Raw genomic sequence first — 27,363 nt, 5'->3', positions numbered from 1 at the left:
TGGGTTTTATGAGTTTGTATTGTGTTAAATAAAATGTTAATTGATTCATAGCAGACAGCATATGTACATCTGCAGAAACGGGTTCATATGCTAGTAGTATTTATGATAGCAGGTAACATTAGGATGGTTAGGGTTAAACCACGCCCATAGCGGCAAACAGAGGAACGCCCATCAACGTACAAATGTGGGGAGGCGTCGCGACACCACGCGACAGTCGTGTCGGACAAGTACGGCGCTGATCCACTTGTCCGTGCGACACTTCTGTCGCGCCGCGCTCCACTATATTCCTATGGGTGACGCCACGCGACTTTGTCGCACCCGCATAGCATTCCGGGAAGGCGGCGCTTCATTTGAAAAAGTGCTGCGCGTCAAAAAGCTGGCCGATGCCCATCTTTATGCAAATGAAGTCCGGAGTACAAAATGGAGGAGAAACTGATTGTGGCTGTTGCAGGATTCCCTAATTTATATGATGGTACTCCCCACACTCGCGCCGGACAACTACACTCCGGATAGGGTGAACCCAGTGCCGACGACGTGGCTTCTTCCTCCGGAGGTAGAGCAGAGCAGCTACAATGATCATACTCTTATTCGATTCATGACTGAAATCCACAAAACACATCACTTCCTTGAACAAATGCTTTAAATAAGCAACATTTCCCGCTTGGTCAAAACCACGCCCATAGCCCGTGTCGGACAAGTGGATCAGCGCCGTAACCCCAGAGTGCAGTCTGGACGATGGCGCGGGGCGACACTTCTAGGCGGAGCGACACATGTCGCCCCGCCCATATTTGTTTTCCCCGCCTTTGACATTTATTTTGATCCGAGCCAGCAGGGGGCGGTTTGCGTTGAAATAAACAGAACGGTGGCAACTGCAGCAGCAGAGTAATAACGCTATTCCACGTTGATTGCATGAGGTGAGTAAAAGTGGTTGTGTAAATATCTTATAATATTAAATGCGATGTTCGATCATTTATTTATCCATTGTACGTTCAATTTGAATAATTATTGTTAATAATTGTTATAAATTGCTCATTTTATTGTTCTTTGTGGATTGTAACAGTACACTCTGTACATGGCTTTAGTTCTTAGGTTTGATTTTACAGAGGTATGCCATTACATTTGTCAAGTTATTTGAACAGACATGCATGATTATTGTGTCTATATTATTATTATTATTTTTCAGGATGACATGATCAGGAGGTGGTGGTGTTCTGTTCTCCTGGACAGCTTCACTCCGCAAATGTATGTAGCTGTTTGAATGTTGCTACATGAAACATTACTCTGTACTATATCTAGTAATATACCTACCTCTTGACATTTGTTCTTTTAGAGCTCAACCACTGAGGGGAGGAACTTCACCATTCAAAAGACAGTGTCTTCAGGCAGAGTCCAGCAAAGCAGGTTATTTGTGCACATACATTCATTAAGAACTAATCATTACATGTGTGTACATACAGAGGTATTTTAGTTATTACAGCTACATAGTTGTTCAGATATGAAATTGGGATTATGTACAAGTACTATATTGGTCAACACCGTGGATTATTTCATATATAGCTATCAGTTAACATCAGCATCAAAGACATTTAAAAACATTTCATCTTAATTCATTTTCAGACAGCAGCGAGTGTTTTAAATAACTTCTGTTTGCGATCTAATGTGGATTTTGTTCAACATATAAGACAGAAATATTTATATTCAATGTAAAAGATCTTCATGTGGATTAGGGCTGCAACTAACGATTATTTTGATAATCGATTAATCTGTCGATTATTTTTTCGATTAATCGGTTTATGTGCTTATATTTTTGTTTTTTTCCATTTTTTCCCCAAGTAAATTATTAATAAATGGTCTTTATCCTTCAGCATAGATTTTTAAGAGATTTTAACCATTTTGCACTGTCATATCCTAATCAAAAATATACCTGGAGTTGTTTTATTGTGTTAGTAATCCTTTGTCGAACTCTTCTGCAATCAGAACACTGACCCATACTCTAGCAAATTTCACAAGGAGATTTAAAATAATGTTTTCACCATGGCAGTCCTTAGAGCTCCTAAAGTAGTTTAACATCCCGAACGAAGCTTATTAAGGAATCTTTCAGAACATATTTTCACGAAGAATAAGGATAAAACAGAATAAAATTGCAGTGCATTGTATTTTATTATTTACTGGGAAACAGCTTTATAGCTTTTGCTGTGAAATTGTAAACAATCCTTCGAATAAAGTGCCAGTGGCATGAAACCTGAATGGAACTCACAATTTAAAGTAAAATCCATCAGAAGGTTGTCCAGAAAAAAAAAAAGTGTCACACACAAAAAACCTGCTGTGTGAAAAAGAGCAGTGAATACTTAGAAAAAAAGTGCATTTCAAATATCTTTAAACATTTACCTCTCTCATTCAGTCATAATTAGGCTGCACGACTGAATTTTGAACTGTTAAACGACAAACTGATCACAGAACATGTTTGTAAAGCTTGTTACTGTTAAACTGTTAAAAAGCGATGTTATCAGCTTTTACGACTAAACATTTGCAAACAACATTGTACTGGAGAATCTGCACAAATAAAAGTCTTAGGGGCCGTTCACATACCGTGCCTAAAAACGCGTGGAAAACGCTAGGCGCGCCGCTTTCTCCTCCTTTCCAAAGCGCTCGGGCAGAAGCGCCCCTGAGGCGTCTGCCTTTGCTAAGCAACCATGACGTGCTCTCTCCTTGAAGACGCGGAAATTTCAGCAAAGGATAAATGGATTTGCAGCTCAAAAATCGCTTGCAGTAGCTCTGCTACTAAATTTATTTCAAAATGGAAATCCATATACAACTATGATCAGCTGTTCCTTTCATCTTGACTGAGCTTTTAACATTGTTACGGGAAAGGATGAAGCTGATTGGTTAGTTCTTGTCACATGACCCGCGATGCGCTTGCAGCATTCTGAAAAGTTGAGATGTTTTTAACTCGATGCGGTGCGGTGTTGGAAATAACGAACTTGAGCGCGCAAAAGACGCGATATGTGAACGTCCCCTTAAACAGTTCAGTAGTGCAGAGTTTACAGGTTACTCTTCTTTTTTGAAGGCTCAAAGTAAAGTACTCCCGGTCTCCCACATCCCGCTAAATGCTGCAGAGACGCTGTTCGGGAAGCACGTGACATAAAACGAGGCCAGCTATTGGCTATTCGCTACTTCTCCGTCTGTACTGGCTGAGTAAAACCTCCGGTGGCTCATTACTGCCACACTTTGGTCACCGCAGATTTGAAATATGCACGAAATGAGCCGCTTACGGCAAATAAAAGTTATTTAGCAACGAATCGATGACTAAATTAGTTGACAACTATTTTAATAATCGATTTTTATCGATTAAATCGATTCGTTGTTTCAGCTCTAATGTGGATCATGCATACAAATATATACAAATTTCTCACTGGATTATTACAAATAATGGCAAAATGAATGTGTGGAAATGTAAACCAATATATCCTACTGACATACTACAGCAAAAGATATAAATAATTGGCTTAAAACTATTTTTTTCAATGTGAAAATACTAACACGCCTAATACTTCTGCACAGTACTGTATATATTAACATTTTATTAGTGGTATTATAAAAGAATGAGTATGCAGTTGTGACAACAATCTATAGAGTTTGTTTAAAGCAAGGTTTTCTGTAGTCAGTGTTTATATAATGTTTAATAACTTTTATATACATGTATAAATAAACCTATGTATGTTTTTGATTCAACAGCTTCCCCTGTCTTTAATAATAATAATCTTTATTAGATTAAATGTACCCACTAAAAAACAACAACAACACTTGTTTTAGCTTGCAGTGCCTGGCAGAAACAGTAAAAACTACGAAAAACTTTAGGGCACTTTAATTCTAATGAGTAGATCAGACAATGTACTATATTACTCTTTAAAATACAAGATATAAGTATGCATAATGAAAATTTAAATTAGCATGATCTGAATATGGGCATTCAATTAAATGTATTTAGTTTTAGGGACTTGTTGTGGGGGATTTGTTAGTAATAATAGTAATAATAAATAGTACTAATAGTTTGTTAATAATAAGTTTTGTTATTGTTGTATTTGTTACAGGTTCCATTTCTCCTTTACCATTATTTCTACATTCATATTTGTATGACACACTGTTATCCATGTTTTCAAACATTCATTGTCTACCAAGTTCAATTTACAATGCATTATCCAAGCTGTACAGATATCTTTCACATTTTAATTATTGTTATGATGACGTGAGAGATAGTCTTTAGTGCTTATAATGGTTTTGCTATCCTTGTGTAAGGAAATTTATGATGTGATTTAGACCTGCGACAGCCATAATGGGGTACCTGAGTCATGAGAGGATAAAACTCTTATCTTAAAGATATAGCACCATATTAAATAAATAAAGACAGTCTAAAAGCACACCAAACACTGTGCATATAGCATATAGTGCATGTTAACAGCATAGTGTACAGTGTTCATCACCTTCATCATCATCACCTCCTGCTAGCTGATGGCCATTTACAAAAGAAATACCTCTCCAATGTCAAACTCTATTAAAATTCTATAAGTTCCAATGCAAAGAGCACAGTATTACATTTGCAACCATTTTCAAGGAATAAGGCAGATTAACAAAACTATGCACGTTATTTATAGTCAAAATACATCCTGAAACATGCCTAAAAAAATAAGCACATTAAAAAATCAAGACAAAAAGAAATCCTTTTTTCCCCCTTGATTCAACAGCTTCCCTTGGAAATCCTCAGGGAAGTTATTTTGTCAGCGGGTGACTCTGCATATTTGACTCTTTCTCTGGTTTGCAGATGGTTTAGGGATGTGGTCACTCAAGAAGTTTTCCGGAAAGCAGCACACTTTGCCTGGCTAGACAGTAAGATTTCCCCCTGTTTAATGCTCATTCTCCAATTGAACTTTGTAGTATGAGGCTGTTAAACTTTTTATTATTATTATTATTATCTTTCCTGTATTTTGTCTTTACACTATAAATTGTGGCCAACTGGAAGAATTGTCCTCCTGTCTACCAGAACGAGTTCAGACGGATGAACAGCATCAGGGAATGCTTGCAGTGCAGAGCCCTTTTCAAGTTTAACCCACCAGGGTACAGGGAAGAGGACGGCGTGGTGATCTTGTGGGCTTTTGTTCACAGGATTTGGTTCCAAGGACTGTTTTTTTTTTGTTGTTGTTTTTTGCGGCATGAAACACATTTGTGTGTTCATTGAAGGGAAATAGAGGATGAACTGAGATCAACTGGTTTAATGTATTAATTGATGTCATTTAAAGTGCAGTGAATAATGTTTTAATAAAAAAGCTATGGCAAATATGTGCATGACAACAGGTTTCAGCCATTTACATCAGTCTATCATTCTTTAAGGTTTCTCATATTTGATGGTAACATCATTTGCTATGCATTGCTCATAATGAATTCTTAATTTAGTTGTGACAATTCGGTGTAATTTTTCAATTACCAATGATTTTGATAAACAATGAAGTGTTTAAAGGGGTGATTAAATGTATTATGTTTTTATATAGAAGCGGGTAACTAAATAAATTCAGGATTAATGAGGTTTTCAGTAGTGCAGTTCAGAAAACAAATAACAGAAAGTGACGAGTGTTTTTGGGCAAGTTCTTTAGAACCTGTATAGTTCCTTCCTTGCAAAAAGTAACCATGGATTTATTGTAGTAAAAATATTTGTTGGCATATTAATTACCATGAGCTGTAATTATAAAAACACCATAGTTTAACTAGTTTTTGTAGCAGAACCATGGTCAATTTTCGTAGGGGCTAAGGGAATGTTCAGTTTGTTATTGGTGACGTTCAGAGACTGGTGACAATTTGTTACACACACACACATACATACATATATATATATATATATATATATATATATATATATATATATATATATATATATATACGTATATATCATTTGAATATATAAATCAAGGTACTCCATGACTATCTACATAACCATACTTCGCATTATATTGCCGTGTCATTTTCAAAAACCAGCGAGTAATGCTGAGGTAGCGTCTACAGCCGTTGAGGGAGTAATTGTAAATTAGACCATTTATTTCTGTTCTGTTCGTCGTAATCCAAAACTCTTTGCATTTATACGCAACAATAAATGCAAAAACACAACATTTATATTCGCTTTTTAATTTATATTAAAAGTGTATTCATCTGAGTGTCTACTTCCGCATTCCAATCCTGCTCACAGCGTCATAATTCTTTATACCAATAAGCTGTAAAATCGTCACTCATCTGTACACCAATAAGCTCATCTTAATCATAAACCAATAACCGCTGAGGACCCCATCGTCCAGACTGCACTCTGGGCTACTACGCCTAGTAAGAAGTCTGAAAATCGTATCTAATTGTAGTAGTAGTTTAATTTGATACAACATGTAAAATTTGTTCCGTTATTTAGCTTTATATATATATATATATATATATATATATATATATATATATATACATTAATTTAGTTTCTTGGGTCAGCGTGATTTTGTAAGTAAGACATGTTCCTGGATTAACATCTTTTGTTGATCCTGGATCAACATTAGGCTATTGTCCAAAAATATATAGGCTGTACTCCGACAGAATCCCTACCCCTAAACCTAACACTACCCATAATTTATTCCAAAAATTAATGTGAAATGATTAACAAGATTGATGAAGCACCTAATCCTGATCATAAGCCTAAAACAATTATTCCTGAAAATGTATCCCTTAATTCTGATTGGCTAATTGGGATGTTGTTCAGGATGTTGATCCAAGAAAATGTTGTACTTCACGCTCAACTTGTTGGGCTATGGTCACGTGAGAGGAAACTCACTGGAAAAATGTACTAGTCTACGCGTCCTGTCAAAACATCTACAATCCCATCAGAATGAACAGGTTGGGTTTTATGATTCATATAATACAGAATTCATGACTACAACTTTTGTGTGATCATCGTGCTGTCACGTTGACGCTGTTTTTGGAAGTAATTCTTCTCAAATATGTGCATTTATATTTAAAACTTTTAAAATACAGTTTCTTGAATCCCTTAGTTTGACATGTAGAGTATGTGTTTGTTTATTTTTGATATGGGCAAAGGTGCGATGGTTTTGCTCGATAGTTAAACTATCATAGACCATGCATGTTATTAGATATTTAGCGCATGCTCTAAATTACACCGAAATAGAGGAAGTCTACGACTTATTTGTTGAAAACGTGGCAAGGCTACCTATTGTCTATAATTACAATGAAGCTGACATGTTTTAAGTGGCCCAATGTATAACAGGATGAGCAGGTTTGGGCTGTACGGAACTAAGTCTCTGTAGAACAAACGCCAAATGTTGCCAGATCTCTTTAAATAAATTGTTCTAATTTCTCTGTCATTTTAAAATTTTATATATATAAAAAAAAGTGTTCAGCGCCCTCTGGAGCTAGATTTCAAGGACTAACACTTGCTGCAAACTTACAGAGATGTTAGAAAAATATAAAGATTAACGTTACATGTTACAAAGCAGAACCTTCCACTGATCTGGCAACCCTTCACTACACGATTTAACTGAACGTGAGAGGGCGCTACGGCTCTGTGTGATTGGCCGTTGGCGGAGCAGAGCGCTATGTGATTGGCTGTTGAAGCGTCGGAGTGCCTGTGATTGGCTGAGGGGAAGGCCGGAGGAGCCTGCGCTGATCAGCTGGTCTCTGCAGATATCCGACTCCTGCAAAACAATGTAGGGAGAAAAAGTGCTGAATGTCACAATTGCCGGGAGGTGAAACACCGGATCACACACATCGTCGCGGTTCGCTGACCGACCGGATCCAGCACGGGCTGCAAGATTTTTTTTCAGCAGCTCTTCCGCTCGATTCAGCGAGGATACGCGCTCGACTACAGTATAATCCCTCCAGTCTCATCTGTGTGTGTTTACCTGTGCTGTTTCACGTTTCAGTGATGCGAAAGCGAAAAGGCAGCGCAGACCGTGACAGCTCGTTCACGGCCAACGTTACACTACTGGACGGCAGCTCCGATCTAAAGCATTGCCACAAAAAGACAGACTCTGCCTCTGATCCAGGAGGCTCGGGGACCGCGATGGGGAGACGCTACAGGAGGTGAGACTGACAGCTGCTGGTGCACATGTGCCACTGATGTTCTAAGTCTCTAAATTTACCAGTATAAGTTTCTGGAAAGCTTCTTTTGAAATCTTCGGGTTTTCAACCTGTATAGACCCAGTATTAAACACATTCTAGCCGTATATTAACTTTGATTAACAATTCTGCATTAGTTCCAAATCAGTTAATAGTTAAAAATAAATCACCAGATATATATCTTCTCCTTTGACTTGTAGTTAAAAACCCTGGCACTGTGTTGTTTTTAAGTTATGCATTTTCAGCATCATTTGATGCTCTTTCAACACACAGTCCCGTTTGATGCTTGTTAATATGATATCGCATGCATTATTGTCATTCTTTTCATGTCTAAGTGGCTTGAAACTCTTTTGAGGCATGAAGCCACATAGTTTATTCTCTATGATTGAATAACAGTCCCACTTGACTCTCTTGAGACTCTTAATAGCATTTAGGCTGTCCCAAACTAGATCAGCAACTTCTAGTAGCTCTTTTTGCTTCAGTTAGAGTATTTCTGTTTTAGTCGAGTGGAAAAATCTAGAAAGTCGTATTTAGAGCCCATCGGACCTCCCGATGCAAAGAGTTATTTTTCTAATGCGTGGTTAAATGCGAAAGTGAAAGCAAGGTGATGTCTTTTGTAGATTTCCTCAAAGCAGAGCGGAGTCATACAGTTCATGTTTTTACTGCTATGTTTAAAATAATGTAATATTGCATCACTGTAATGTAAAAGGATGCATGGTGGGAATAGTCATATTCAGCTGTTGTCTAGGCATATCCCTGCACATGATTCAGATTTCAGGCACAATATTAGGCCTTAAATGCAAAGACATTTCTCCGGTTTGTTTGATCTTTCCAAAGCTGAGTTTAAACAGGTGTATGTTTAGTGATGTCATTCTTCTCAGCCAGGGCTTGCTCTGCAGATCAAAGTGGGAGGAAGTTGCACATTCTAGTCCAGCAGTATGGTGGTTAAACATTGCACGCTCAGCAAAGAAACATTATGTACTGCCAGAACATGTTGCCAATTGGAGGATTTCCCACAGATCAGTGCTTCTTAGCTGGTGGGGGTTGCAACCCCAAAATGCTTTAAAGATAACAGGATTGTATTCAATTTCATGGTTGCCATGGCACATGGAAATAGTGACTGGTTTAGAGTGTATTTTCCTGTGACTTTTGACCCTGGAGGACAGTTAGAGACCTGTGTATCATGTTTGCTTAATGTACACTATGATTCAAAAGAGTTTGAAGCAGTAATAAAAAACGTATTGCTTTTATTTAGCAAGGGCACATTAAATTGATCAAAGTGGCAGTAAATACATTTATATTGTTACAAAAGATTCCTGTTTCAAATAAAACGTAACATTGATAATAAGAAATGCTTCTTGAGCATATTAGAATGATTCCTGAAGGATCATGTGACAATGAATACTGGATTAATGGCCGCCTAAAATTCAGCTTTTGTCAAATGAATAAATTAGATTTGAAAATATATTAAAATAGAAAACACTTGTTTTAAATAGTAATATTTCACAATATTTCTTTGTATTTGTGATCAAATAAACACAACCTTGGTTAGCCTATGAGACTTCTTTTTAATAAGATGGCCTGAGCTGTTATATGCTCTGATCTGATTTATATTGGGATTTAGCTGAACGTGGAAACACTTACAGCTCTTAACTACAATACTGTTACAAAATATTTCAAGTAGTAGCAACTGAGCTTATTTTATGAAAGATACAAGTATAGCAAACCTGGAAAATGCCCTGTTATAAAATACATTGTTTGCCAAATTAGCATGAAACACTAGCAGGAAACAGTACTGTAAAGGTCTACCATCACATCTCATTTGAACTGAAATGTTACTCTGATGGCGCAGTAATCAGACTCTGCTCCGGTGCTGTATGGGTCTGGGGTATTGGGTGCTCGAGCCGGTCATGTGTCCGACACAGGAGCTCCCGCTGGTTAGTCTGGATGCAGTGACCTTTGTGTGGCAGGCCGGGTTCAAGGTTAAAAGGTTCAGTTTAGCTTTAATTCACTAAATCTGTGAAATTCAATTAGCTGAAATCCTCTGTAAAGTTTGGTATATCAAAAATTAAAGACAACATTAAATCGCTTGATGAGCACAGTTTTCTGTCCTGGTTGATGCATTTGTTTATGGAAAGAGGAAGTTTGTCTGACAATATTTTTTCCAGGAAGACAATGATGGCATATTTAAATGCACGTATATACTCTCTTGCTATTTCTGTTTCAACAAAACTTAAAAATCTTAAAGACAAAAAAAAGTCTAAAAGCCACAAAATGTCAGTTTTGATTTTATGGAGTCTTTTAAAATAAGTTGGTTAGTTGCATTCCCTTGTTCTTAAAGACATCAATTTAAAAAAGGGGTAGACTACCCTTCAGCCTAAATAATAAACCCCTGCTTCCCTTTAAACCATTTCAGTTACACTGCACATTTCAACCTGAAGTTCTGGTCTGTTCTTACATTCTGGGAACAGGAGCTCTAGATCAAACACAGGCCCAAGAGGCATCTAATCGTGACAATTTGGTGTCTTATTTTAGCTCTTCTTGGGAAAGTGTGTCAGGTTTGATAGGAAACAGAAGTCTTGACAAGGTGTCATCCTCTGAAATCTTTTTTTTTTTTTTGAGTTGTCTTGAGAAACAAATCAAGGGTGTGTTAAAGTAGTGAAGTTTCTATGAGGTCACATTGGTAAACTAGTCATCTAATATCCACTAGTTCAGTCAGTTTTTCTTTTTATTTTCTGTAGTTAGCATGGTAACAGTGTGCTGTGATTTCGATGTTACACAGTTTGCACCTTCTCAGAGAATATTCCACAGCCATATAAATTTTCACAAACCGTGCATACCTCGATTCCCTCCATTAGATGAATCTGAAACCAAACTGGTACCCACCCATTTGTTGACACTGAATATAATTTAAATATAATAGTTTTGCAGTGCTCTAAACCGGGTGGGTGGTGGTCTATCCCGAGGCCCTTTGAAGGAGACTGATCTTTGGTCGAACAGAGCCTTAACAAAATCTGGCATCTCTGTCAAAACTGCTCTTCTGAGCTGCGCTGAGCGGTCAGAGACACGGGTGAAAGAAGAGAAGAGTGAAAGGGAGGATGAATGGAGTGGGGAAGTCTATCTCTTTTTCACCCTTAGGAGTGCAGTGTCTACAGTTTCATGTATCCTATCCTTCACATGTCTGAATTGCCTTATCTGATCCCATTTGCATTATTATTACATCGTTCGATGCAAGGGCAGAGTGTGTGCCATGCAATTCCACATCAGCTGTTGTCTAAAGACAACGGGAAATACTTCCTTAATAAATGTCTTGTGAATATTATTTTAAATGTTGTTTTCAGTTTCCGATGCCTTTATATTTAGAAACGCTCTGATTTAGGCCTTGATTAATTTATTGCAAGAATCAAAGTATTCAGTAAGAGGGGAATCACCACTGTAAAGCTAGTTTCCTCTGTAAATATGTCACATAACCAAAGTTAAATGCATTATGAATAACATTTAATTATGTCTAATAGGGGAAGCTATTAGATAACTTCATGTATTATGTTATCAGAAGAAGTGTTAAAAGCAGGAAGCATTAGAGTCCTCTTCCCACCCCAAGCTGTGTTACCAGACCTGGGTTTCTCAGTGTCACCTCAGTGTCTCTTAGAGAGTCCGGTCCGTCAGACCTGTCATAATCTATTACATGAAGCTGTAGCTGCAGGTTTTTGAAAGTGCTCCACTTTTCTCTACGTCTTCTCCTTCTTCTTTATCATCTTCATTTTGCACAGTTTAACCGTTGATTGTAAGCCTTTTCCTGATTTCACATCTAGTCCTTTTTTTTTACTTTTTTTTTTATTAAGAAGAGCTATCTTTCTAGACACATTTGTCACCCTCACCTTGTGGGGGCTTTGAATCCCAACGAAAATGGAAATGTATGTTTAAATGTAGGTAAGATGTCCAGATATTGGATATGTATCTGATTAACTGTAAAAACACATTTTGAAGTGGCTCGAAATGGATGCAAAAAAGCTGATGTTTGTGGAATAATATCCGATCTATGGCAGATGTAAAAAAATTCTTACCGACCCCAACCTTCTCAGTGTTAGTGTTTCTAGTTAATTATTTGTCAGTGTTTTAACTACTAATCTGTTGGCATTATGCAATATAATGTAAAAAGCTTTTATGTTCTTAACTCCATCCTGATGTTTTTTGGCAGTCAGGGCTTAAGCCGCTAATTGATCATGGTCATTGATAGGGCTGTACAGCTGTACCAGGATATTTGGGACATTGATCCAGGCAGCTGTAGCTAAGAGCTCTAAAAGCATATCCTATGCCAATATCTGCCACTTAGGAGCTGTTGTCTGGTGCCGGCAGACATGAGGCAAGCCTTTGGCGTCCAACAGAAAGAAAAGGAAGAGACAAAAAAGTTTTCCTGTGATGTTTTCAATTGGAAGTGATCTAACTGCGACTTTCAAGACCTGAGTTTGAGGTTGGAGTAGGGGATATGCTGGTTTTATTTTGGTCTTAAAAGATACGTTTGAATCTAAATCCCATGAGATCCGTCAATAACAAGTCTTAGCAGAACTTAACCTGAAATTCTTTCTTCTGTGGAATACAAAAGAAGATACATTTAAAAATGTCTCCGTATTTTTTGTCCATGTCACTGGAATCCGATAATGTACTATTGTAGAATGGGAATGAAATGTTGTTCAGGTTGTTTTCTTTTGTTGTTGCATACTCCAGTGTTCTTGTGTAGTTCATTTAATCCTAAAGTAGGCTTATAGTTGAGTACAATAAGATCTTACTGCCTGTCTCCTCTGGTAATACACAGAATTATGCATCTGTTCTTTGCCAAATACGCTGACCTTAAAATGACCCAATCATTAATTCATGTAGAATCAGATGTGAATATAGGGTCTCACTTTTCCTGCATGGTTAATGCCAGGTATATACAGTTACACTAAAATGGCTAAATAATAGTCAAACAACTGCTGCCAATTTGCAAATTCTGAATAAACTCATTAGTGGTTTTAAAGGTTTTAAGATCTCGTCTCTATTTTAAGATGTATGCACTTGACTTGGTGATTTCAGAGTGTGTTTGTGTGTGTAGGTGTAGTGTGTTGGAGGTTTTCATTTTTAGAGAGTTGCATCCTGTCAAATGCAGAGACACACACAAACACACACAAATGGAAATAAATGACCAAGGAGGTGCAATAGAACAGATCCAGAACTGTCAAATTACAAAGTTAAACAGCAATCAGCACTGAAAAATGGATCAGTGCAGTGATTCATGATACATGTTATGCTTTAAGACATGATTGGAAACTGAGTAAACCTTCCCATCTCTCAGCGTTCAGTACTGTTCAGAAATTTGTGGTTATTAAGATTTTTCCTACTTTTTCTGAAAGAATTGTGTTATGTGTAATATTGTTTGGCCAAGATTTTTGCCTGTTCTCTCTCATTCCAATTTTCTTCCCATCTTTCTGCTGGATGCACTAGTCAGAAACACTATACCCCAGTGCAGTCTTGTCTCCTGACAATACCCATATGGCATTGGATCAGCTCGACTTAGAGTTACCCTGAAGGTATTGAAGCTCTGGATCGGATGCTCTGTGCAGATATGTACCTGCAAAAAACACTGAACTGCACAATCTTATAACCTAACCAGCCACATAAACAAATAAATGGCTTGTTGTACTTGATACAAAAGTATATATTATCAACAACAAGTTTATGCACACACACACACAAATAGCACCTTGGCTGTATTTGTGTAACAACTGTACAGTAATGAGTCTCAGTGCAGCCTGTGTGTGCTGTATTTAGCTCTGCTGTTGCACAATAGTCTAGCTCTCTTTCTTTATCACAATTACCTTGCACTCTCACTTACAAGCAGAAATTCTCATACTCACCACATGGACACACACACACTCAAGCCAGGTGACCACAAAGTCTTATCTATGCAGGGAACTCAAGATCAGGCACCTGCTGCATTAACTGCCTGCAGTAAGTATAGTGCAAATTACAAGTGCAGTTAGAGATGTGGTTTATTGGTTATTTGCATGCTGACACATTGAAATGTGAGTTTGAGTTCTCTATATCATCTATATCTACATAATTTCCTGTCTTATTTCTATAACACAGAAAACAATTAATTAATATTTTAGTTAGTTTGGTCCAATTTGTTTGCATTATACATTGTTCTTCATGTTTAGGTAGTTAAGTACAGTATTAGGCTAGTCGATCAAAGTGAGCATGTGTGTTCTGAAGGAGGCAGAGGAAAGGTCATAGGGATGTTAGATGCCATGGTGGAACTGAACCAGGGTCAGCCGGATCAAACCGGATGCTCAGCTTTGGCTTGCTTCCTGGATTATTGCTTTTACTCCTCTTTCTCCCTGTCTGGGACATTCTCTGTCTTCTTCATGTCCTGTCTTTGCTGACTCTCTCTCAGTTCTGCATTATTAATAGTTTTAGGAATATTCTCGAAGTTTCATATGACTGGACCTTTATGGTTGCCATTTACTGTGAAGATACACAGTATACACACTGCTGTTTAAATAAGTCTCCTATGCTTAACAAGGATGCATTCGTTTTATTAAAATACAAGGTAAAAACTGTAATATTGCACCGTTGAATTCTCAAGCCGCTTGTCCACCAGCGTCGGATAAATGTTTGTTCCGAGAACTTCCGACGCGACGCCTGTGACGTTTTCGCTGCTTGGGGGCGGAATTTGTGGGCTGGACATTGTACGGACGTCATTTGTGAAGTTTTGGAGGGAAAAATACTTTTTTATCATTTATTTATCATTTTGCAATGGATCGACGACGAAGACTCGCTATCAGGAACCGGGTGGTCAGCATTGCGGTGTTGTACCAAGCGGCAACATTCTGATCTGAAAAATGAAGCCTACCCGGAAGTGCGAAAAACTGCAATACATCGAAAATCCGCCAGGGGAAGGTCCCAAAAGGGAGCAAATGTCCATAGCCCCCATGTTAAAATGTCCGTTTTCACAGCATAAATTCATGTCTTTACAAGTTGGTCCCATGGACTTTTATTGTATTTTTCGATAGCTTCCGAGTGCCTGACAACTGTGAGGGGGGTGATTTTTTTTCTAACTCGTTAGTTTAGATCGTATTTAGATATAAAATATATGACAATAAGGGTGTGGTTAACTTTGAGTGACAGCTTGATTGACAGCTGACAAGGCAGCGCCACGGAGAATGACAACAAGAAGCGCCATTTTTTAATACAGTTGACATATAATACTACTGTTTCTGTATCATGAAATGTAGTTTTAAGAGGTTTTCAGGCGAGAATGTAGTTGTTTAAAGCTCAAATCTGTGGTTTATTTAAAGATTTATGAAAATGTTATCCAGTTGATCCAGCGATGGCCGGGCGCTCGGCGTTCATGTACCCCGCCTGAAGCAGTCTTTCCTCGGCTAGACCTTCTAAAGTTTGCCGCCAATGCCGCGGACTCTGGCGTCTCAGTAGTGGTTAAACATGAGATATAATTAATCTTGTGTATATCTAATGGGCGATTTTTGGTCTCGTAAATCTATAATTTTTTCCCTGGGCAATCGTTTTGGCTGAGGGGAAGTTTCATAACTTTATAAGGTATTTAACGTTTTACCGATGTACGGTTAGACTAGAGCGCTGACTTTGTATGTTTAACTGAATTGTTTGCTTTATTTGTATAGCTTCTTATACCTTGTACTTATACTTTTATAATGGCTAATATTGATAAAACTGAAATTTAACAAAAAGAGACTGGGTTGAGTTTTGTCACTTTAAATTTTAATACAACGAAGATGATCTGTAATGTTGTTTACTGCAAAATCTGTTGTTTAGTACAAATGCACATATTGCCTGGACCATAAAATGTTTAATATTTTTATATTATATTTAAAATGAAAAGAGGCAGGTTTGTGTTTTATATTTTGTTTTTTTAATAAATAGGCAAACGTTATGTGTAGTTGAATATAATCAATATGCGTTGCCTGAACCACATTTGTGTGGCTATAATGTTTAAGATTTCTTTTAATGAAAACGAAAATAGTTAGTATGGTGTTTTATAACATATTTCGTTGCCTAAAATATACACAGAGATAACCGAATTTGCAGAGCGAGCTGAGTGAAGCGCGCTGCGTCAGAAGGTGGGCGGGGTTAGGATTTCCCAAGATTTTCCAAGATGGCGCAGCCCATACCCCCCATAAACGGCTTCAAACCCGTTCTTCAGAAAGTCTATGGGTGACGTCACAGACGCTTTGTTCATATTCTTTACAGTCATGTATGTGTTGTACCTGCGTTGGAAGAGGGGGAGACGGCAGTTAAATATGAAACCATAGCAACGGCCATACACAAATTCTCGCCGCCGAGTTTCCATTGGCTGCTGCCCCGCGTTTTGACGCTCTCATTTGCATAAAGTATCCACCGAGATACTTTTTTTGACGCGCTGCTGTTGACCAAATCGACGCGACGCGACCCATCATGCTTTGCGGGGCGTTTTTGCTGCCTGACGTAGTTCCATAGGAAATGAATGGGCTTTGACGTCGCGTCAGAAATCGAGACGCTGGTGGACAAGCGGCTTCAGCATCTATTTCTCCAGTCTTCAGTGTCAAATGATCCTTCAGAAATCACTGTAATATGCTAATTTGGTGCTAAGGAAACAATATTGAAAACGATTGTGCTCCTTAGTGTGTTTGTGGAAACCATGATAAAATTGATTGAAAAAATGGATTGAAAAATGACATAAATATATTGTGTATGGGAGAGCTTGCATATGTATACGTGTATGTGTCTGTGTGTGTGTGAGTGTTTAAGTAATCCCCTGGTCATGAGTTAGGTAGGAAAAAGTCCTTATGCACTTTAAGGAAATTAAACTTAAGCTTAATAAAGCAGATTTTGAATCAGAAAGGAACACACCTACAGTAGAGCTCAGGGCAGTAAGTCAGACAGGGTGAGTTTGTTCCTCTAAGTGATCTCTTGCTTTCTCTCTAATTTTAATCATGACACTTTATACTCCCCAGGCACAATTTAGAGGTCACTGCTGGCCGCAAAGATGCACACGGTCTAAGAGACAGTCCAAGACCAAGAGAGGACAGGCCATGTTATGAGGACTGTTAACCATTCAGTTCAAAAGAGAAGAGCATGTCTAAAAACATTCCCAATAAACACTTTTGTTCACATCTTGTACTTACACATGACAAACCTTCTATGTGATTTTTATTAAAAAACATCATTTAATATTGCCACAGTATATGCTTCAACTGTCCGAAGTGTTTCAGCCAGTTAACTTGAGAGAATATCATTCTTAACCAATCACTGCATGTCTTGTTGAATAGGACAGAATACTGCTTTATTTATTACTTTATTGACTATATGTGTGTTAAATGAATCTGTGTTTTATGTAACCGGTCCTTCTCTCTGTCTGCAGGGGTGGTCTGATATGGAGGCTGAGGAGGATACTGATCTGGGTGCTGGGAATCTACATCGCAGTCCCTGTTATCATCAAAGTCTGTCCATCAATACAAGCAAAATTAGTCTTTTTAAACTTTGGTGAGTATTTGCAACCAATTTTTATTTAACTGGGGAATATTTTAGCCAAACTGTGTGCAAACATTGATATTTATGCCAGTGTTTGTAGACTTTGGCATTCAGACATGTCTAGAGTTTTTAACGTTTTTGTTTTTATTATTTTCATGGACATACTTTTGTTATCTTTGGCAAGTGACTTGATCAGTCTTAGTAAACTTTGGTATTTATGTCAGTGTTTTATTTCAGTGTTTTATTTCAGTGTTTTAGCACTTTAAGCATTTAGTCTAGTCTTTGTAAACATTTGTGTCTTTGTTAAATTTTACAAGTATTTAGGCCTCTCTTTGTGAAATGTATTTGTTTAAGTGATTATTTGTTTTTAAATTTTGAGTTTCTAGCCTGACCTGTTTAACCTTTTGTATTTAGACCAGAAATTCTTCCATTTGCATTTTGTTTATTCAAGCTAAACTGCCATGTAAATTGTCATTATTTTAGATGCTGTCTTATTTTTTAATTTAATACTTTAACACGAGTCAGTTTCCATAATTTTCAGCTGCTGCATCTATAGTGAAAGGACAAGCTTAGGGCATTTAGCCTCAAGGGAAATGTAGTATAAAAGGAGATTGTTACACTGCATTTTCCCTTGTGAAATATTCAGCATGCTCAGAACAACTCTTAGGCGCATTCAGTCAAGCATGCTTTTGTATTCGAGATGTAACTGCACACTGTAGCATCTGAAAATTGGTAAAACTTTTTGGATGCTCATCTAACATTGTAAATGTTTTTACGGTCACTTTTGATCAATATAATGACCAACAATCTCTACTGTGTCCTTAAGAACTGATGCCTTATTACAATATAATGTCTTTTGGTTAAAGTGATGTCCATCACAGAACAGAATCTGCTCGACCTTGTGACATTTGATAAGACATTTTAAAACATCAGAGTTTGATGTACAGTTGCAGTTTGCATCCATCAGTCCAGATAAATGCCCAATCTGTTTACTGCTGAGGTCCTGTCTCACACACTCCTCTCAGTTAATCAGATAATTCCTATGTTGTCACATCATTGTTTTATTTCTCTGATATTAGTCATGTTCTGTGGTGTTTTGGGCTGATGTTAGCATTAGCATTGTCAGCAGTCACACTGTTTCTGTCAGCTGATGTGTTTCGCCACACTCTGCTTCTGTTTGCAGTCTGAGCTAATAATGGACAAAATGTGTGTAGAAGTGTGACTGTAAGCACCCTCATGTCTGCTTTACTCAGAGGAAACCTGTGACTAAATGTCTGTGAACTTTGTCAAGTCATCAGTCTCCTGAGAAAGCTTGTGGCACACTTTCGGTTCTTAAATGTTAGTCAGATTTTATTTTTTTTATTTTTTTTTGCGGCAAAAACTAAATTTGCATGACTGTTTATTCTCAGACCAGACAGCAGTTTGAAGAATTTACCAGCATAAATTTATTTGTAATTTGAATGTTCTGTGTTATTATAAACATTTTTATTATTTCGTGAAAAAAAATATTTTTATTGAAGAGAATGTAAAGTTAAATCTCATCAGGAGCTGACGGAACTGTACGTTACAGAACAGCTTCATACTTTTAAGCATTGTATAGAACAATTTTGTATTTTGTGTGAAGATTAGAGCTGTTAATTACAGTAGAATTAAGCTTTTTTTAACTGTATCTTTTATACAGTGGTGGTGCTAGCGCAGTGGATAAGACACATGTCTTTGGTGTGAGAGACCCGGGTTCGAATCCACTGTGAGACACCAATGTGTCTCTGAGCAAGACACTTAACCCCTAGTTGCTCCAGAGGTGTGCGACCTCTGACATATGTGGCAATTGTAAGTCGCTTTGGATAAAAGCGTCAGCTAAGTGAATAAATGTATAAATGTATAAAATGTATGTATAACCTCTGTATGTACCTACTGATAAAAAGTGTGGTGTCTGTAAGATTTTTTTGTTTGTTTGTTTTGGAAAGAAGTCTCTTCTGCTCAACCAAGGCTGCAATTATTATTATTATTATTTTATTTTTATTTTTTGCACCCTCAGATTCCAGATTTTCAAATAGTTGTATCTCAGCCAAATATTGTCCTATCCCCTAGTTGCTCCAGAGGTTGCTCCCCTAGTTGCTCCCCTAGTTGCTCCAGAGGTGTGCGACCTCTGACATATGTGGCAATTATACGTCGCTTTGGATAAAAGCGTCAGCTAAGTGAATAAATGTATAAATGTATGTATAACCTCTGTATGTACCTACTGATAAAAAGTTTGGTGTCTGTAAGATTTTTTTGTTTGTTTGTTTTGGAAAGAAGTCTCTTCTGCTCAACCAAGGCTGCAATTATTATTATTATTATTTTATTTTTATTTTTTGCACCCTCAGATTCCAGATTTTCAAATAGTTGTATCTCAGCCAAATATTGTCCTATCCTAACAAACCATACATCAATGGAAATATAAATTTTTTCAGTTTCCAAAAATGGACCCTTATGACTGGTTTTGTGGTCCAGGATCACACATTGTAAAATGTAATTTATTTCTGTGAGCTGAATTTTCAGCATTCATTATTCCAGACTTCAGTGTCACATGATCCTTCAGAAATCATTCTAATATGTTAATTTGCTGCTCAAGAGCATTTATTATTATCAACGATAATAACACTTGTCAAAAAGTTCTGCTTTATATTTTTGTGGGAACCATGATGCATGGATTCTTCTAGATTCTTTGAATAGAAAAAAACTAAATGGCATTTGTTTTAAATGGAAATCTTTTGTAATCTTATAAATGTCTTTACTGGCACATTTGACCAATTTATCGCATCTTTGCTGATTTAAAAGTATTAATTAAAAAAAACAGCTGTTTCATAATCGAAATACAATAACTTTATCCTTTTCCCATCAATTCGCATGGGAAAAAAATCAAGTTCTGACCTACTTACTGTATTTTCCTGTGGAATATCCTTTTTAACTTCGAAATACATTCGTTCAGTTTCATGTTGACTGTTATCTTTTTGTCTCTGTCTTTCAGTGCGAGTGCCGTATTTTATAGATCTGAAGAGACCACAGGATCAGGGCTTGAATCACACTCGCAACTTCTACCTGCAGCCTGAGGAGGGAATTAACATTGGAGTGTGGTGAGAGCACAGACACAGACTACAGCTAAAATACAGACACAGCCTGGCCTGCCTCCACCCTTCATCTCCCTGCCTGTGCCTGTCTGTCTCTCTGTCCTCACGTTCTCTACCCTACAGGTTTCTATCCCTCTTTACCTTCCTTATGGGCATGGCTGTCTTTCTGAAGGGCGTGGAAAAAGTGCTGCACTTATTGAAACATATCCTGTGGCACAAAGTGTGTAAATCTGTGGTGACAGAGGACTGCACGGGCCTATGGCTGCCGGCCATTGGGTGTGACTGTTTGTATGTGTGTGTGTGTGTGTGTATGTGTGTGTGTGTGTGTGTTTGACTTTTACTGAGTCACAGTGGAAAGGGCCACATAAGCTTCCTGCAGCTGATGCTGTAGTTTTCTCTGCATAAGTAAGCTTGTCTGTGCATTGGTCAGATTCACTGTTGATAATGAACAGTCATAAAGGAATACACTACTGTTCAAAAGTGTGGGTTCAGTAAGATTTTTTATTTTTTACTTTTTTCATTCAGCATGGATGTATTGAACTGATCAAAAGAGACAGTAAAGACATTTATAATGTTAAATAAATATAAATAAAAATATAAATATAAATAAAAAATATAACCACTCTCAACATTGCTGCTCAAGAAATATTTCTTATTATTATCAAACGAGCATATTAGAATTATTTCTGACAGATCATGTAATTCTGAAGTCTGAAGTAATGGCTGCTGAAAATTCAGCTTTGCCATCACAAAAATAAATTACATTTTTAAATATACTAAATAGAAAATAGTTACTTGATATTGCAGTAATCTTTCACCGTATAACTGTTTTTTCTGAACAAATAAATGCCTCATGAACAAGATACTTTTTTTTTTTTTTTTTTTTAACAATGAAAAAAAGTTGACCAACCTCAAACTTTTGAGCATTACCACATCTACTTATTCACCCTTTCATGTGCAGGAAGCAATGTTGTAAATGCTGCGTATCTCTTTTGTATATCCTGTCATCTCTCTTTTGATCTCTCTCTCTCTCTCTCTCTCTCTCTCTCTCTCTCTCTCTCTCAGGCACACAGTACCTTCAGTGATGTGGAGGGAGGCTCAGGCAAAAGATGCTATTTGGTATGAAAAAAGCTTCCAGTCCAGTCATCCAGTCATCCTGTATCTCCATGGCAATGCTGGAACAAGGTACACAAACACTCAGGGACGTGTGATCAATACCACTTTATAAAACCAACTCGGTGTCAAAAATGATTCAGTGGGAGTTAAAGCTGGAATGCACTTTTGCAGACTATACAGATTTTTGCTCCTGTCTGGAAGAGTCAGTCTGCATATTTGACCACAAGTCGTGTTATGTATGATGTGCACAGATTGTGATTGTATCCAGTCATCAGAGATCAAACCTGTTTGATATTTTGAGCTGATTTTGGAAAACATGTTTCCTTCATTTGTTGTGTGTTCTAGCAATGAGGCTGTTGTGTTCGGAATGATTTGAAAGTCTGGTAGTATGTGATCCTCAGTCAATGTATGATGCCTAGTGTTTACTCTGTTACCATTTTTATTTGGAAAGATTTGCAGTTCATCAAATGCAAATCTCTAGTCACTTTACTTAAGCTTGGAGTTATGTGTGTTTCAGAGGAGGAGATCACAGGGTTCAGCTGTACAAGGTAAAAAAAATTGAATTTACACTATCGTTCAAAACGTTTTTTTTATATATGCAAGAAATCAGTTGTTTTATTTAGCAAAGAACTGCATTCAATTAAAAAAGTGGCAGATAAGATTTATATTGTAAGTAAATTCTATTCTTTTCCAACTATTTCTGTATTCTTTCTATTCATTCTGAAAATAAAAAAAAAATTAAGCAAGTACTACTACTGTTTTCATCATAATAATAATAAAAGATTTTGAGCACCAAATCATCATTTTAGAATAATTTCTGAAAGAGCAACGTGACACTGAAGACTGGAGGAATGGCTGCTGAAAATTCTGATTTGCCATCACAGTTTTTACTGTATTTTACTGTATTTTTTGTCAAAGAAATGTAGCCTTGGTGAGAAAAAAAAAAAAAAAACTATTTAATTTGTTAATTTTTGGGATGGGAATGTAGTATATATTTAAGATTTGAAAGAACTCCTTTTGTCTGAGTTAATGTTAGACACGTTTTTATCTTCTTGTCTCTGCAGGTTTTTAGTTCATTAGGCTACCATGTAGTCACATTCGATTATAGAGGTATGTTGGGTGTCTATTTTAATGCACTTTCCTATCATGCAAGTCAGATTCCCGTTCCCAGTATCAGAGTGAAGCACCATATGGTTTTGTTTGTTTGTGCAGGTTGGGGTGACTCTGAGGGCAGCCCTTCAGAGAAAGGCATGACGTCAGATGCTCTTCTCCTCTACCAGTGGATAAAGCAGCGGATTGGCCAGAAGCCTCTGTACATATGGGGTCACTCGCTCGGCACAGGGTGAGATGAACTCGCCTGAGCCATCTGAAAGAGCACTGTTGATAGTGTTCTTTTTTCTAGATGTGGATCTTCTAGTTCTTGGAATGACATTTTAGTTGTCCTTTGACATAAAGGAATTGATTGTGTTATATGATTGTGGTATATTTGAACTTTTGCTGATGCTGTTCATTCCTGTTTTTCCAGAGTGGCCACTAACCTAGTGAGACGTCTGTGTGACAGGGGTACGTGAACGTACATTCATGCATTTGTGTTTTCTTATGAGCTGGGATGTTGCAACAGAAAACAAATAGTAGCCAGCAGTGTGAAAGTATGGTTTAAACCCAAGTAGAAACTTGGCATTTACTAATACACTTTGAATACATGTATGAACACTGTCACATAATTATTATTCACCATTTCGGAATATAATTTCTTCATTTCTTGTTAGCACATAAGCGGTGACTTTGTTGACATTTCATGAATAGACAAGCTTTCATTGGCACGGTCTTAACTAGATTAAGAGTGAACTAATGTAATTGCCAAGCTCTTCTAATCAGACTTTTACTAACATAAGCCTGTAGTTGGGCCACTGTTTAAAACATGAAGGAATGATGCAGACTTCCGTCCTTGGTGCTTACAGGAACGCCCCCAGACGCCCTAATTTTAGAGTCACCCTTTACCAATATCAGAGAGGAAGCCAAGAGCCATCCCTTCTCTATGGTGAGAAACCAAGTTCCTGTTCAATCTCATACTGCCTTTGTGAAACAAATAAACATAACTAACCTTGAACATTTACATATGTTCATTTGAACAGGTTTACAGATATCTGCCAGGCTTTGACTGGTTCTTCCTGGATTCTATTACTGCAAATGATATCCGATTTGCCAGTGATGAAAAGTAGGTTCTTTCAGTCTTCTATTTCTCTGTAAGTTTATGTGCGAGTGATTATTTACTCTGTGTCCACCTATGAAGACTGTTGCGTGTTTATCCAGCAGGGTGCCCTTGCAGCTGTGTTCTCTGTTCTGTAGCGTTTTCACACGCTAGTGGCTTCATCTTCCTCTGAGAACTTGTTTTAGAAACAGAATTAACGTGCATGTGTATAAATAGACATCTTTAGTGTTCAGCCACATGTGGGCATTGATCCTTGAGTCACAGATGAAGTGATCATGTAATTTATTACACAAACCTCTAGTGGAAGGTCCCACACTACGTATATAAAACAATAAAACGGATCTATGTCCTGAGTCTCTGTAAGGCAGTGCTTATTGTGAGTTTGGAGAAACTCAAACCAATGTCTCTTTGTCTCTTAGTGTCAACCACATATCCTGTCCGGTTCTGATACTGCACGCAGAAGACGACACCGTCGTACCTTTCCAGCTGGGAAAGAAGGTAAAATATCAGTGTCAGACAATGAGAGGGTTTATTTAAAACTATAAAATGGATATTGCAGACTCTAAATTCAGATTGGATGAGCCGTATTCAGAGCTTTTGTCTAATAGCTGATACTTAAATCACAATCATTTGATCACTCGTTATGATGAAACTGTGCTGGTGTTGGGAGATTTGGTTTTTAGGCACATATGGCATGTATGGTTTAGGTTTTTTATGAATTAAACAACTTGTTCAAATGGTAAACAAAGGAATATTCTGACAATATACAAACAGAATAATAAAAAGGTACACCGTAACAGTTACAGAGTTTTTGTTTTGTTCAGAAAGAATCTAAATTAAACCTTCAGTAATCTTATCAAACCTTATTGTATTTTATAAAATAAATCTACTTATAGCTATTTGAAGTATAAATGTATTATTATTATTATTATTATAACAAATTATTGCTGTTATTATTATATACTGTAGTATATAATCTGTTAATGCATTTGTTTTAAAAATGGTCTGTTCTTCTCTGTAACGACAACAACAATAATAATTATAATTAATGTTTTCATCCACAGCTATATGATTTGGCGGCTCAGAGCAAGAGTCTGAACGGTCATAAGGTTCAGTTCATCCCGTTCCCCAGCTCTCTGGGCTACAGACACAAGTTCATCTACAAGAGCCCACAGCTACCACATATACTCAGGTGTGTACGCTTTACAAATTGCTGCTACTCCTATTTTTCCCCACTGCTCCGTGCTGACAAAACAGTTTGGCTGCATTCATCTTTTTATTCTGTTGGTTGGGAATACAAGCTATTTTTAGGATTGTGCCAGGTGGTGCAGTTTATACATTCTGCCCCGGGCCCCTGACCAACAGCTGTGGTGATAGTAATTCAGACTGAAATCACTGTCTATATCTTCCAGTTTGTGCTGAAACTGAACACGGATATATGTTTTTATCTGAGATGGGTTTTTTGCTAATGATCTTTCAGGGAGGCAAACGTGTACATTTCTTTAGGAGCACAGGTCAATCATTTTGTCAACTGAACTGCTGTTATTCTAAATTATTTAAATGAAGTATAGTCTGAGATGTTAAGTAATAATATTTCAATTTATAAAATAAATATTCATTTAATAATTGTCAAATATAAGGTATGAAGTGTTAATTTTATTTTTTTCATATTTTTATTAATCATAACATTTAATGTTTAAATTATTATGTAAAATAAAAAACATTATATCACTGCATTGTATAACAAAAGACATTAAAAAAAAATTCAGCGCTAATTACTTTCAATTACTTTTAATCAACTGGTTGAAAGGTCATTTTTACTGGATATATTAAATATCGCTAATCTTAATTTTGAACATTTTGTTAATTGTTTTATAACTGGAACTAATGCTAACATTTTTCTCGAAACATTTTCATGAAAAGTGTGCTTATTTTGTTTAGTGGCACAGATCATTAGTTAAAACATGAAAATATTTAAGGGCAACTATATATTTTATGAAACTTATATTAATTTAAAGTTTAATTGAACATTATATATTTTTTTATAAAAGTATTGAAAGCCCCCGTCAGGACTGCAGTGTTTGAGATTTAATAAGTAGTACTCAAATCGGTTGTGTTCAGTTCCAACAGATGGGAATTTGAAGTCTAATGTCTAATTGTCTTTTTGTCTCTGTGTCTCAGTGATTTTCTCAATGCGCCGCATCCTCACGTGTAGTCAGGATCATTTCAGCCGACTGCCCTCTCTCACACACTCTCAGTTAAACACACACACACATACACGATCTATGTGATCTGCACCGTGTACTTGCACACACAAGCATGGACTGAAGATGCACCAGTTCTTTTGCATTCCTTTGTTAACCTAAAACCTGGAGGAAGAAAGTTACCGTCATTAAGAGAGTGACAGGGCTGAGTGCTTTCTTACGCCGCCTCCTGTTGCCATGGTAACAGATCTGAAGTGGCAGCTGGAGCATGAAGTATGTAAAATAATAGGCAGATAATGCACTTAAATAATGCTTAAGTCAACAACCCTCTTCAAAGGAGAGATGTACTGATGAAGTTTTAGTGACGGCACTGCGAAGACCACAAGAGGATTCTGATCAAAGGGATGAAAGAGGACAACTTGCTATAATGATGTCATTGTCAGTGCTTGCTGACTGCAGTTCACTCCTTTTTTACGAACATAAAACAACGACAATATCATGGACCTTATTTCAATTCTGAAATCCCCTCAATGTGAACAGCGAGTTGTGTATAATAAAATGTATTTTCTTTTTTTTTCGTCTTTATTTTTCTCACGATTTGAATGATTTGGCTAATTAAAACTGATATTTTTATGCAATGTTATGTGTATTGTGATTATGCTGTTGTGTTTGCTTGGTACGTATGCAACTCAACTGCATCACAACTGAATGAGCTTTTGAAATGAGATTTCCTTTCCCAAATCCACAGAGGTTTCATTATTTTAATGCATTTGGTTGCTCAATACTAGTTTGCATGTCTGTTACTGAAGATATAAAAGATTGTTGCACAGACAAAAGGCAACAGAAAACTGTATGAAATCTTTTTCTTTACTTGGTTATGTGGGTTACATATTTTCTTTGGTCTTTATACTCTCACTTTGCACATTCCAAAAATAAATAAATAAACAAAATTAATTCTTACCATATGTTGAATGCCAAAACCAAAAATCTTAGTGACAAATCTTAATTTTTTTTTTTTACATTTATTACCCATTTGATATACACT

The 27,363-nt window shown here is 37.0% G+C and overlaps 1 protein-coding gene and 1 long non-coding RNA gene across 5 annotated transcripts; both read left to right on the top strand.

Annotated features, from left to right (window-relative positions):
• The first annotated feature begins 825 nt into the window (after positions 1-825).
• LOC132113199 (uncharacterized) lies at positions 826-5,153 on the top strand. 2 transcript variants are annotated; one of them, XR_009425112.1, is made up of 4 exons: positions 826-1,105; positions 1,184-1,242; positions 1,331-1,401; positions 4,743-5,153. It is a non-coding gene; the product is annotated as an uncharacterized LOC132113199 (long non-coding RNA). The 2 variants fall into 2 exon arrangements; XR_009425113.1 differs by having other exon boundaries at positions 839-914.
• A 1,627-nt stretch (positions 5,154-6,780) lies between these two features.
• Positions 6,781-26,892, top strand: abhd12 (abhydrolase domain containing 12, lysophospholipase). Of its 3 annotated transcripts, none has more exons than XM_059520186.1 (14): positions 6,781-6,912; positions 7,956-8,115; positions 17,567-17,688; positions 20,687-20,792; positions 21,852-21,971; positions 22,420-22,450; positions 22,967-23,012; positions 23,115-23,244; positions 23,428-23,465; positions 23,864-23,943; positions 24,038-24,120; positions 24,534-24,612; positions 25,179-25,306; positions 26,296-26,892. In XM_059520186.1, exons 2-14 carry the CDS (start codon positions 7,958-7,960, stop codon positions 26,327-26,329), a joined length of 1,155 nt encoding a protein of 384 aa, XP_059376169.1. In that variant the 5' UTR covers positions 6,781-6,912; positions 7,956-7,957; the 3' UTR covers positions 26,330-26,892. The 3 variants fall into 3 exon arrangements, with proteins under 3 accessions (XP_059376169.1, XP_059376170.1, XP_059376168.1); XM_059520187.1 differs by lacking the exon at positions 6,781-6,912 and adding an exon at positions 7,723-7,739; XM_059520185.1 differs by lacking the exon at positions 6,781-6,912 and having other exon boundaries at positions 7,746-8,115.
• The last annotated feature ends 471 nt before the right edge of the window (positions 26,893-27,363 follow it).

This window comes from Carassius carassius, chromosome 32, assembly GCF_963082965.1.
Source record: "Carassius carassius chromosome 32, fCarCar2.1, whole genome shotgun sequence".
NCBI classification, from domain to species: Eukaryota; Metazoa; Chordata; class Actinopteri; order Cypriniformes; family Cyprinidae; genus Carassius; species Carassius carassius.
Note: the sequence above shows the minus strand (reverse complement) of the source record. Positions and strands in the feature narration are given on the sequence as shown.

Excerpts from the sequence above, each read along its gene's own strand:
- abhd12 (XM_059520185.1), top strand. The coding sequence starts at position 7,760 with ATGTCACAATTGCCGGGAGGTGAAACACCGGATCACACACATCGTCGC. Across the intron at positions 20,793-21,851 it reads GGAATTAACATTGGAGTGTG|GCACACAGTACCTTCAGTGA; the intron begins GTGAGAGCACAG and ends TCTCTCTCTCAG. Across the intron at positions 23,466-23,863 it reads GAGACGTCTGTGTGACAGGG|GAACGCCCCCAGACGCCCTA; the intron begins GTACGTGAACGT and ends TGGTGCTTACAG.